Source organism: Grus americana, chromosome Z (assembly GCF_028858705.1).
Source record: "Grus americana isolate bGruAme1 chromosome Z, bGruAme1.mat, whole genome shotgun sequence".
In the NCBI taxonomy this organism is placed as follows: Eukaryota; Metazoa; Chordata; class Aves; order Gruiformes; family Gruidae; genus Grus; species Grus americana.
Genome location: NC_072891.1, coordinates 53,809,443 through 53,821,578, shown reverse-complemented (window position 1 = coordinate 53,821,578; position 12,136 = coordinate 53,809,443). Strand labels below are relative to the sequence as shown.

General features: G+C 37.6%; 1 protein-coding gene across 3 annotated transcripts in view; it reads left to right on the top strand.

Annotated features, from left to right (window-relative positions):
- Nucleotides 1-11,932, top strand: part of GAK (cyclin G associated kinase) — a 75,080-nt gene extending 63,148 nt beyond the window's left edge. For all 3 annotated transcript variants that reach the window (XM_054809292.1, XM_054809291.1, XM_054809293.1), the window contains 4 exons: nt 1,676-1,888; nt 3,302-3,450; nt 4,569-4,745; nt 6,382-11,932. In XM_054809292.1, the coding sequence (XP_054665267.1) occupies nt 1,676-1,888; nt 3,302-3,450; nt 4,569-4,745; nt 6,382-6,483 (641 nt within the window). In that variant the 3' untranslated portion in view covers nt 6,484-11,932. The remainder of the gene's footprint in view (nt 1-1,675; nt 1,889-3,301; nt 3,451-4,568; nt 4,746-6,381) is intronic.
- The last annotated feature ends 204 nt before the right edge of the window (nt 11,933-12,136 follow it).

Below are 12,136 nucleotides of genomic sequence, written 5' to 3'. Positions count from 1 at the left end.
TGAAATAATGAATGTAGAATGCTTTGAAAGAGTAGTAGAATGAGATTATTTTTCAGTGTGCAAGGTCATGTACTCTGATTAGTAAAAGATTTTTTTTTTCTATAAATTTCACAAGTTAGAAGTGACTGAAGACTGAGTTGACCATGCAATTGGGTGCTTTCATGAAAAAACAGTGCAATCCTACATTTTATCAGGTGTTGTATTTAGAGGTACAGTATCTTCTACATGGCCTTGGGGAGACATCCTCTTGTGTAAGCAGTCATAACTAGAGCAGCAGCTACAAAAGAGGTATCAGGAGAGCTGAGGTGTAGGGAATCAGTTTTGAAAGAGAAAACAAGAGTTTACTTTGTCGTGTATACCCAGACAGACTTAGGTGTTTTTCCTGAGGCTTTAGTGTGAATAAAAAGGGGAAAAAATAGAAACAAGAACAAGTATGTTTAAACTGGCTTGGAATATGTCTGAGCTGAAAGTTTCTAACCATCACCAGCTAATTAAAAACATGTGGAAATACAAAGACTAATTCACCTTCCTCCAAGAAATAATGAGATGGGATCATAAATTTGTTGTTCAAGATTGACTGATAAAAATTTCTGGTTTTGAAGTGTCAGTATTTCATTCAAGTTATACTTCCTGGCTGGCATCAGGTGTGTAACTATATTTGACCACTAGTTTTGAATTTGTGTTCTGTCATCTTTAGGGAATTCTTCCAACATAAAGAGGTCTCAATCTGTTTTAGGATGCCATAAGTGTGGTATAAGATGCTTTCCAAAAAATCTAGCTGTGTCTAAATTGAGTTGTCATGTTATTTTTTTCCCCAGTGATGGGTATATGCAACTTGTCAAGGGAACTGAGTTTCTAGGAATCTCTCCAAAGGATGTCAGTCAAGGACAATTTAATGGTGGCTTGGTTTAGAATAAAAAAATTCAGATTTATTCTCATCAGTGAGACAAACTGAATAATGAATTTAAAAGGTTGGAGCTTTATTCTGCTCAAATTGTTTACAGTGAGTATTGTAGAGTGGAGAAAAGGCCCTGTGTGTTCTTCCCGAAGTGAGCAGCAGGTGAAGCTAACGAAGGGAAATGGGATACTAAAAATTGAATCAATATTGTGTTGATAGACAGAGGGGCCTATAGATCACACCAGGGTGATTACAACAGTATCTCCTGCAGACTTCAGTGCTTTTTTTACTCATGTGCAGTGTTTTCTGCTAATGCTTTTGTAGAATAAGCTTCTTTTCTTAAACAGTAGTGCAAGAAATCACTAGAGACTTTGAAAGCACTCATTTGAAAATATTCTCAATATATTACATTTTCTTGATCATATAATTAGTTTTTAAGTGTCCTCTGCGTATTGACAGATGTTGAAGTGTAAAGAATTGGGAGGCAGAACTATTTTCTGGCCTTACACATACCTGGCTGATCAGACAAGAGCAAATGTTTATGCTAAAACTGACAGTTAAGAACTGGAAGACTTTCAGTAGATGGCTCTAGATCCTGCCATCTAAATTACTTGTTAATGAGACTCTTCATTTTACACAGTCTTTTCTGTTACACTTTCTCTTGTATAGTGGTATCACTGTAAACTATGTGTTTAGATGTCAAGACCAAACTGTCTTACTTGTATGAAACAGTTGTTCAGCTTCATATCTGTCACCTAATTTAGTATTTATTGTTAGGTTCCTCCAGTGGTGGACTCCCGAGTAGTGGCTTTGGTCAGAAGATGACTCCATCTCAGAAGTCAGGAAATCAGTGGCAGAAATCCACAAAACCACAAAGTACTTCATGGCAGTCCCAGACTAAATCCAGCACAGCAGCTAAACCTAATTACACAGTAAACTTCAGTGTTATTGGAGGACGAGAAGAAAGAGGAGTCAGAACCCCAAGCTTTGGTAAGTTTTCTGAAGGCATTATTTATAATGGCCTGTATGAAGTTAGTGAGATGTTCTGTTAGCTGCAGAAACTCTTGTGCCTTCATCTTTTTATTTATGTTTAGGCTGTAGAAATCTGAAAAGAGCTTGGCAAATCTGGTGTCCTGTTTTTGCAAAGCTACACTAGAATATCACAGAGACGAGCTTACCATAGCCCAAAGACTTGCAAATTTGGGCACAAAGTCTCAAGGCTATGTTCATGACCCACATGGGTACTGGTCTTATATCACTGGGTTAGGTAAATTTGATCTATGCAGAGAGAGATGGTTGATAACATTGCTTCATGCTAGTCCACTTGCGATACACAGGTAAAAGGACGCAACATTTTTCCTAGCTGAAGAATAGTAGCTAGCCTTAAGAAACATAGATGAAATTCTTCTGTTTCAAACAGGGATGGGGACAGGAGCAGGTGGAATTGTTCTTGGAACCAGACTTGCAATCAGTCTTGGAACCTTAAGATGTTCCAACTGAATAGGCAAACCTAGAGGTATAGGGTTGGGCAGGGGCCCTTCTACATTAACCTTCTTGGAAAATTTTATTTTCCCAGGTGTGTTGGTATTAGGATTATGCCTCCCTTTAATTGGCATGTAAGTGAACCGCAGGTACTTCTGTAAGTTGAAAAGATTCTGTTGATCTGTATCTGGAAAGAGGTGACAGGATGGAGAAGCAGTGGGCATAACCTGCAGCACAGGAAAGTCTGCTTTGAGAACAGGGAAAAAAATTTCAATTAGCATGATGAAATGCTGAAACAGGACAAGGGATGTTGTGAATCCTCATCCTTGAAAACAGGTGGACCTCAACTGGGCAAGGACCTGAGAAATTTATCTAGAAGTCCCTGTTTTGAGTGGGGATTGGACTATATGATATCCGGAGGCCTCTTCAGAATTCGGTTATTCTGTAATTCTCTAGAATTTTTTGGTTCTATAATGACTACTCATGTTGATATTTTATTCCTTCTTTATTCTGCATAAGTTTCAACATACTAAAATATTGATTACATACTTTTGATGAGAGTATTGAATATATGGTCACTTGAAAAACTGCTGCACAGCAGTTAGAATTACTTAGTAGTGGAAAAATGAAACCATTTCCAAAATCATGAATACATAGATGTGTGCTGCCTTGAACCTAATCCATTTTTTAAAAAGACGATATCCAAGTATTTAGTCACATATGCACATGAGACTATCCATTCCACTGGATTGAAAGCAATCCCTTTTATTCCTATCGTTCTGTTAGTCTTATGGAGTTAGCCTCTGAGGGATATTTATCATGGTAGGGAGAAATGTCATGCAGGTGTATCTAAGTGCAATAGATTTCCCCCATTAATGTATTCTATGTAACTTTTCATTTAATATTTTTCTCCTTTCTTAGGTCAAAAGCCAAAAGTTTCAGAAAATGACTTTGAGGATCTTTTATCTAATCAAGGGTTTTCAGCTAAATCTGATAAAAAGGGACCAAAGACCATTGCTGAGATGAGAAAACAAGAAATGTCTAAAGATATGGACCCATTGAAACTGAAGGTTTGTTTAACAGTGATTTTGATTTGTGTAAATCTAAGCTTATGCTTAGAACTGCTGATAATAGAGCAGAAGGATACAATGACTAACAGAGTAAACTGATAGAGTGAAATTTTATCTGTATTTAAATCATATGATGTAGAAGTTAATTAGCATGGACAAGAATCAATTGGCAATGAAGCTGCAGTGACAATAGCACAAAAAGTGTGAGGATGGAATGCAAGATCCTGTTTCATTTAGCTAAACTTGGAGAATTTAAGAACCTGTTTTCTTGTCAGAGTCCATTTCTTGAAAGCCAGAGCAGTTTTCTCTCTCATGTTCCCAAGGGTCCCCTTAGAAAAAATGAATTTGACTAATACAAAACTACGCTTTAAAAAACAGGCATGTGAGAATAACTGTCTTCAGGGTGACTGCTTACTTGCATTTACTGGTTAATAAATGCTACTGCTGTTATAAGAAATTACTGAAAGATGCAGTTCTGGAGATAGGCCACAGAATTAGTCTGTGGGGTGTTACCTGATTAGCTCTTAAGATTTTTTTGATGTATTACTCATTGATAACATCACATATTAAGGTTCTTTCAGTTTTGTAGTCTTTATGGTGCTTTAGAAGACTTAGAAAAACTTTGGTGGGATGCTCAAACTTGTTTTCACAAAGTGTATTACCTGAAGAGAGTGTGCACAGCTTGCATGGGTAGCTTTTAAGACAAATCACCATATATGGAAATAAATACACATTTTTATTTAGCATACTTGCTGATAGACGGCAGATTTTCATATTACATAGTGTTTAATGAAGACACTGTATCACTATATCAGTGGGTTGAATATTGCTGTTCTAATCCACTTTCATGGGGATATACGTAACTATCTTGACAGTTCCTCTTGCAATGACTGAATTTCTGCAATAAACTACTAAAAATGAGCAACTCCCTAGTGGCAAATGCCACTTTTGGGCAGCAGAAAGAAGAATGTAGTATGACAGTTGGACCTGGGGGAGTGAATGCACCAGGACAACTGAATTTGGGTCTTGGTCTTGTCCTGTACAGAGTAAAGGTTATGTCTTTAGATGGAGAATGCTTACTGTGCTGCATTCAGTTCTATATTTTCTGTTTTTCCCAGATTCTTGAATGGATTGAAGGAAAGGAGAGAAATATCAGAGCATTAATATCCACTCTTCACACAGTGCTTTGGGAAGGGGAAAATAAGTGGAAACCAGTCAGCATGGCAGATCTAGTAACTCCTGAACAAGTAAAGAAGTACTACAGGAAAGCAGTGCTTGTAGTTCATCCAGATAAGGTGAGTGTGTTCCTCTGATCCTTCCTTTAGAAGGAATACAAACTACTTTTGCCACACCATACTAGCCACTGACAGATGCTGCAGCCTCGCCTCTTGATCAGCACACTAGATGTTCTTTACTTTGCTTCCATTGTCTTCTGAATGTGATGTCCTACTGCATTCAGGTAGCACAGGACTTTTCTTGTCATCCTGATGCAGCACAGAATCCAACAGACAAATGTTAACAAATGAAAGATCTCATGAAAGTTGTACCGAGCACCAGAGTCTCAGTTATGCTGGGTTCTGACTGACTTCTGGCAGGTTTAGTGCTGATTAGTAGAACGTGGTTTATTTCTACCAGCTGATAAGTCAGGTCTTTTAGGACTAGTCACCAGTATATGAAAACTTAGAGGCTGCCACAGCAAAACTGGTGGGGAAAACCTGCTGAACCCCCTTTACCAAACAACTTTACTAGGAACTAGAAAAAGTAAACTTTACTAAGTAAACACATTAGCAGTTGAAAACTACTTGATGAATATGACATTCCAGTTGTCTTTGAAAATATTTAATACATTCCATTGCTGTTTTAGTCTCCCAGTGTATGAAGGTAATTTCTTGTTCTGAGTCTTTAAATATAAAGACAAGCATTGAAATATACCCAATTTGAATTTCCAGGCTTGCCTTCACTGGTGGTTCAGTGAGCAGTAGTCTAAGTTCTGTTGTCTTGTATCCATAACAGAGAAACAAGACACTGTTTGTTCTTTTCTTCTCCCTGTTCTTCTCCCTGTCCTTTGCTGTTCTCATGTGGTTTCCTCCACCTTTGTGGTAGTGTCTTGGTGCTTTCTGTAAGCCCCGTAGTGCATCAGTATCAGAACATGGGTCTTTTTGAGGCATTTTTTTTCTTTCTTGGTTTCTTTTCTGCCACTTTGAGTTAAAGCAGTCCCTAAAAAGGTCTATAAAGTAATGCAGCTGGCATAAGCTAAGTAGCAGGAGAAGAAGGATACTTGGAGAAGGCTCTGGGGCTTTCCTTTCGTGTTAGAAAGAACCTGTTAAAATCACTCATCTTGTGGGACTGGATCTTTACTAACCACTGGCATTAGGTTGGCCTAGAGGCAGGGCTGCTGTGAAATAGGCAGGGAATCAGGAGCAAACTATCTCCATTTGAGTTTGGAGGAAAACACACAGGAAGTGCTATGTCATTAATGTTGAATCTTAACATCGTTCACAATCAGCAACAGACTTTTCTCCAGGAAATGCCATCCAAAAGGAGTTGTCTTAAACAGTGCTTACATTTTATTCTTGTACACTACTCTGAGGTCTGTCGGAAGCAGGTCCAAAAATGACCAGATTTGATCATTAATACTAACTAAAACTATTTATGAAAAGAACAGCTTGAAAAACTGTTTTTAGCTACATTTCAGTTATTGACGAATTGCACTAGAAGTTTGAAGTAATATAAGGAAAGCAAGGATTTGTTTAGAATACTTGTGGCAAACTTTGGATAAGATCGGAGAGGGCTGTGTGTCTGCAAAATTAAATTCACATAGCAATCTAAAGTTGTTGAGTAAGATAGTAAATATAAAATGGGTGAGATCTTCCCCCAAGTCACATAATTCCTAATATTTTTATGCTTCTAACATGTTCTGGTTGTTTTCAGGCCACAGGACAACCTTACGAGCAGTATGCCAAAATGATCTTCATGGAATTAAATGATGCATGGTCAGAGTTTGAAAACCAGGGATCCAAGTCTCTTTTCTAAAACTTCACTTCTTACAGAACTACTTCTAAAAACTGGACCTGAGCGTTGTTGTGACTTTATTGCACCTATGATTTATGAAGCTCTTCCATAATTTCAGCACAGTTTCTAATCGTGCACTTAAATGTGGTGATATATTTTGTAATATGTAGAGTACAAAGCATTACATAGATGCATTAAGAAAACAGCTGCTCAGTACTTGAAGAAATCAGAGTCTGGAAGTAAAGGTGTCCTTTCAGTTTTATATATGAAAATAGAATGAAGTGAAATAGAATTTTAATGAAGCTCTGTGATTTCTGGTATACTAGTATTAATTATTAATCATTCCAATTTCATTGGTCTCTGCTTTACTCCTACCTTCCCTAATTTGTCTGTTACTTTCAGTAGTTTCGTAATTCAATTTTGATGTTTAGTGCCTGTTGCCTTATTCAAAGTGCTTTAGTTACCAGCAGTCAATTTGCTTGACTTATCTCAAACCTGAAGGTGTATATTTTCATCTGTATTTTATGTAATCCATCTGATAATCATTCTGTAAATAATATTTTCTGACAATACCTGTGCTCCTTACAATAAATTAACAGTTGTTAGCCAAAAAGACCCCAAATGTGGGCAAGTCAGCCAGGGTTGTTCTTGATTTTTAACTTTTTTACATAGCATAAATCTAGAAACAAATCTGACTTTAAGGTCTGCATGTTCCTGCTGTTTTGTTATTTATTATGAACCTGTGGAAGGCAGTACTCTGACCAGTGCTTATTTTCCTAGTTCTTTAAATGGTGTATTTTACTTCCATTTCCAGTGAAACATTCCTTCCATTGGACTTCAGATACTCTGATAGAAATAATGTTATTATGAAACTTGAAGTGTAAGCACAAAACATTTTGCTCTGATTTGTCTGAGTAAGGACTGCATTACTCGTTACCATCTGGAGAGCATTTAAAGTGCTTTAACACATTTCGCTGCATGTCTGAACTTCTGTATTTTTGAGATGCATGACATCGGTGTATGTGAAAACATGGGGTGTATTGGTAGACTTGCATTTCTGCTCACCTACTCTCTGTGCACTGGCTAGTGCAAGATGAGTGGAGACACACCTTGATAACAAAACTTGCCGTGTTTTCTCATCCCTATTCAGAAGGCAGTTTTTCACTGGTACTGAGGTGAATGAATGCAAATGACCCGTGACTGTTATACTCTGTGTAATATGAAAATTGCATTTTGTTATTAAGTTTGAAAATGTTGAAAACTAGTGTTGTGGTATTAAAGCTTTGGCAGCACTCTCTTGAAACAGTATGGTTCGGCATTCAAGGGGATATTTTGATCATCTTGCTATTTTATACATTTTTGCATGCTTAACTGAGGGGGATGCTGTACCTTTATCAGAGGTAACTGTTCAGCTGAGCAACATGTGAACAGAAAACTTGAGATTCTGATGCCACCGGAACAGTGTGGTGGGTGAGGTTTTCCACTGCCACACTAGTTTGTGAGCTGAAGGGTTTAGAGACTTGTGACCACAGGTTGCAGTGTATAGTCTCTAAGCTCAGATCTAACACAGTTACTTATTAACTAACCTCTGATAAAAGGTTTTGTTTGTATATATTCACATATATTTAGCTACTGTGATTTTTTTTAAGATGGAAGCCAGGATCAGTTACGGATCAGGAAGGCTATATGTTATTCATAGCTGCAGTTGTATTTCAGTTACTGCTTTGAAGCATTTTTAAATATCAGTAGATTTCTTCATAAAAACAGGTAACCTGCTGTCTGATTTAGAGTAAGAGCTAATCTTTTTTCCTTGGGACACTGCTAATTCTTTGTGTTCATAGTCTGCATCCATGGAATTAAAGGCTTCTGCTGGTAGGATAGGTTTGTTGGAGACCTGCATGTTTTTTTTACAGTTCCAGGGCAAATGATATCTAGCAATAGGTTTAGAAAGACGTACACAGATACTTAATGACTGTCATCAACTATACTCCTATATACAGCTGAGAGAGAAAGCATTTCTGAGGGAGCTGCTTTTAGTAAGGAAGAACTACTTTAAAAACCCATATTCCATTCAGCACATACAGGCAACTTAATTTTGAGACACACACTTTTAATTGCTCTGTTCTTGAAATATGTGTATAAAAAAATTAAAACTGAAAACTGGGAGGAAAATATCTTCCTCTCTACTTTGTGTGTTTGGTAGCATTTTCTGGATTATGTCTACATTTCTATTTGTCTGCTCTTGTTTGCAAAACTTTCTTTAACAGTGGAGAAGAACTTTTTATGTGATTTCAAGTGAGCAGGGAAAAACACTTGCATTCATGTTATCTGGAACTGAAGATCTGTTGAAATTGATTCCCCCTTTTTAAAATTATGGAAAATCATGAAGTTTGGCTGTGGATTCTTCCAAAAGCCATTTGAAAGTTATTGAAACTTCAGTCAGGCTGCCAAGACCCCTCAACTTATTTTATGGCTTACTCAACTCTGGTCCAAAGTGTGGGAACTGTCTGATTCCTCTATTGTGCTCCTTTCTATGTAGTTGAATTTTGGTGCTAGGAATCTAGGAAAGGCTCAATTTGGTAAACTCTCAAATCTTGACAATGAAACTGTTTTGTTTTGTTCATTTAACAACAAATGCAACAAAGCATACAAGAATGTGCAAAAGTTGGATTTCAGTAAGGCTACATAAGCAAACTTTAAAAATTCACGTGATGAACATAGTGAACTAAAGTTTTGTTTTCTTTAGAAGATAAAGCAGCACAAGGACTACTACATGTGTTTCATAGTGTAAGGCTTCTATATTACATTTTTTTAGTTACAGGAATCTGGGAAGAAGGAAGTTAAAGTAAATTTTATATAAACATATTGAGTCTTAATGTTGCTTTAAAGGAAAGGGTCATTTGGAAGGAAAAGTCCAGAAGTTCTGTTTTGATTCATCCTAAAAAACAGTAATAAAAAATGGTAAAAAAAACTGGGAATGAGGGCTTTTCAACCTTTTCTCATGCTCTATTTCATTAATTGGTTGTCTGCTGTATGGGATAGGGCTACACTCAAGCTATTACTGTAGTTACAGTCTCAATGTCCACAAGCTGAAAAGGTTTTAGAATAGGCTACAGAAAAATTGATTAAGCTTAGACTTGATTGGATACTGTGAATTCTCTCTAGGCTTAAAATGTATATTTTCCATTCATGCTTATTATTGCACAGTTAAATTTTGAAATGTTGAAGTGAAATCATGTCCTGAAAGTTAGACTTTATATCTGCTTCTGCTGACTGCAAAGCTTGAGGTTGAGGTGTGTGTTGCCAGTAGGTTGATGTGTCTATCAGACTTCACATGTGGCACTTGAAGTTCTGTTGTGAAGCATCTGCTTGACTCTTGCCATGAATCTCTGTTGTTCCTTTGTCTGTTAATGGCAACTGACTAATACCATGCTGCCTTTGCAGCCTACCAGGATCCAGCTCTTAAAAGTGAGTAGCTTGACATAGTTATTGCAAGAGCAAAGAAAAACAATGCAACATAGATTAAGGGAAGAGTAGAGAAGCACATCCAGAATCTAACCTACATCTCAAATGTTTTACAATTATCTCTTCATTAACTTATTCCTACCTACCTCTGATAAAACCAGGTCTAGACTAGTAGAAAGAACACAGTTTGTAGCCAGCTTTTCCAGCCCTTTTAGAAGTGCTACTGACTGGCTATAGACAAGCGGCAGTACCAAGTGCGTGACTTCTTTTTGCAGAAGTTGCTATAAAGCAGGGCTTATAAAATGATAGGGCAGGTTTCCACTAGTTATTTCTGAATTAAGTTGCTTATGTTACAGTGCTGTTAGATCTGGAGAGTCAGGCAACTTAACTTTCTGTAAGAAGAATTGGTGTTAAGAGTCTATGTGGCTAGAACATGCCAAATGGAGGAGAGTGATGTGTTTTGACCATGCTGGGGGAAATTAGTTGATGTCTTTAACCGTGGGCATGCTTGTTTGGTGTTATCTGGTGCTGTCAGATTTCCTTGAACTTAACAGCAGGGAAGAGAAAGGAAATAAGCAGTTAAGCACTTACATACATATTAAATTATAGAGTTATGCTCAATATTGTTAGTGGGTAGTGATTCCCAGACATCAAGCCTGGGAGGAAAAGTTCCTCTGTGTTGTCACTTGGGTACCAAGTTCAGATTGCTAATCAATCGTACCTTCCTTCATCAGCATTGTTGTAGGTTTTCCATTCTGTACTTGCTGAAGTACACTTCCTTGGAACAGTGGCAAAGTCCTTGGCCTGGCACCTGTGAGGGTAACTAGTGCTCAAGAAAAAGGCCTTGTTTACCTCCATTTTCTTGCTAATTCTAGAAAGTTCCTCCAATGTTGTCTTGCCAAGCACAGAATAACAGTTCCTTCCTGAATGCAGACTACATCTCAAAGCTGCATGCACAGGAATCATGTTTTGGACAAACCAAAGCAGAGTTTGAGCCTAACTGAAATCTGAGCTGCTGTTGGGAATGCTGGGCTACGTGCACCGTTCCGCTTCCCAAGGCCAGTGTTTCCCCAGCAGTGGCTGTATCTTTGTGTAGTCATTGGCTGGAATGCAGGAATGTTTCAGGGGTCGCATACATGTAGAAACCTTGTTCCTTAGCAGTGTCCTTAATTGTCTTAACAATTGCAATATAACGAGTGCTTTGTAAATAAGTTCAAATTAGTCTTGTACAGTTGCCTGTGCTTTCAGTCAGTTGACACTTTCTGTCAAGAACTTGCAGGTGATTGACCCGTGAAAGCTGTAGAAGGAATGTATAATTTCCCACCCCTTGAGTCTGTCCCTGGTGCAGGGTACCTCTAGCTACCAGATGCCCAGTAACTAGGACTACAGGGTGACTCAGCTGAGCTGTGGTTCTCATCTTGATGAATCTTGCAATGCTTGCTTGCTCTCTGTTTGGGTGAGCTGCTTGTAGACTGCAGTTTAGACTGCATTACGTTTCCAACATATGCTCCAAAAATACAAATTCAATCATTTTTATGAAGGATACATTATCATAGAAACTTTTATTACCAAAAGAGGATTAAGAGGCATTGTGAGAACTCCCAGAACTGTCTTTAGTGGAATGTACTGTATATTTGCAATGTAGACTTCTAGAAGTGATTCTCATTTCTGGTAAGGACTTCACTTGCTCTGAGGTCCTTATTGTATTTACCTGTAGTTGTGATTAGACTTTCTATACCTGTGACTTTTCTGGTTTGGGATGTGTGGAAGGACAGAACAGATATTCAAGTCCTATTTTTTGCCATCTTTCAGGAAATGCAATGTACTGAGTAATTTTGCTACTAGTGAAATGAAAATTATACCTGTATGTATATAAAGGTAATATAGTCAAATTAAGCCTTGTTTAAAAGTAGATTTAATGTTTGGCACAATGTCCTTGAACAGAATATTTTGCTTTGAAATGTATTACAACTTAACCAGTGATCAATTAAAACAAACAAAACAACTTCGCGTGTTTCTTTCTTTAGCAAGGGGGAAATGACCTGAATTCCCAAAGTATTTCCACTGCCTCTTTCAGAACAAGATGCAAGTGTTAGAGAAATGGTTCTCATTAGTATGTTGAGGTTGACTGAACCTCTTAGAAACCAAGTATCTCTTCAGAAGTGTCTCTTTGGTTGGAGAAGAGTCCCTGCAGTGTGCTCTGTGGTTT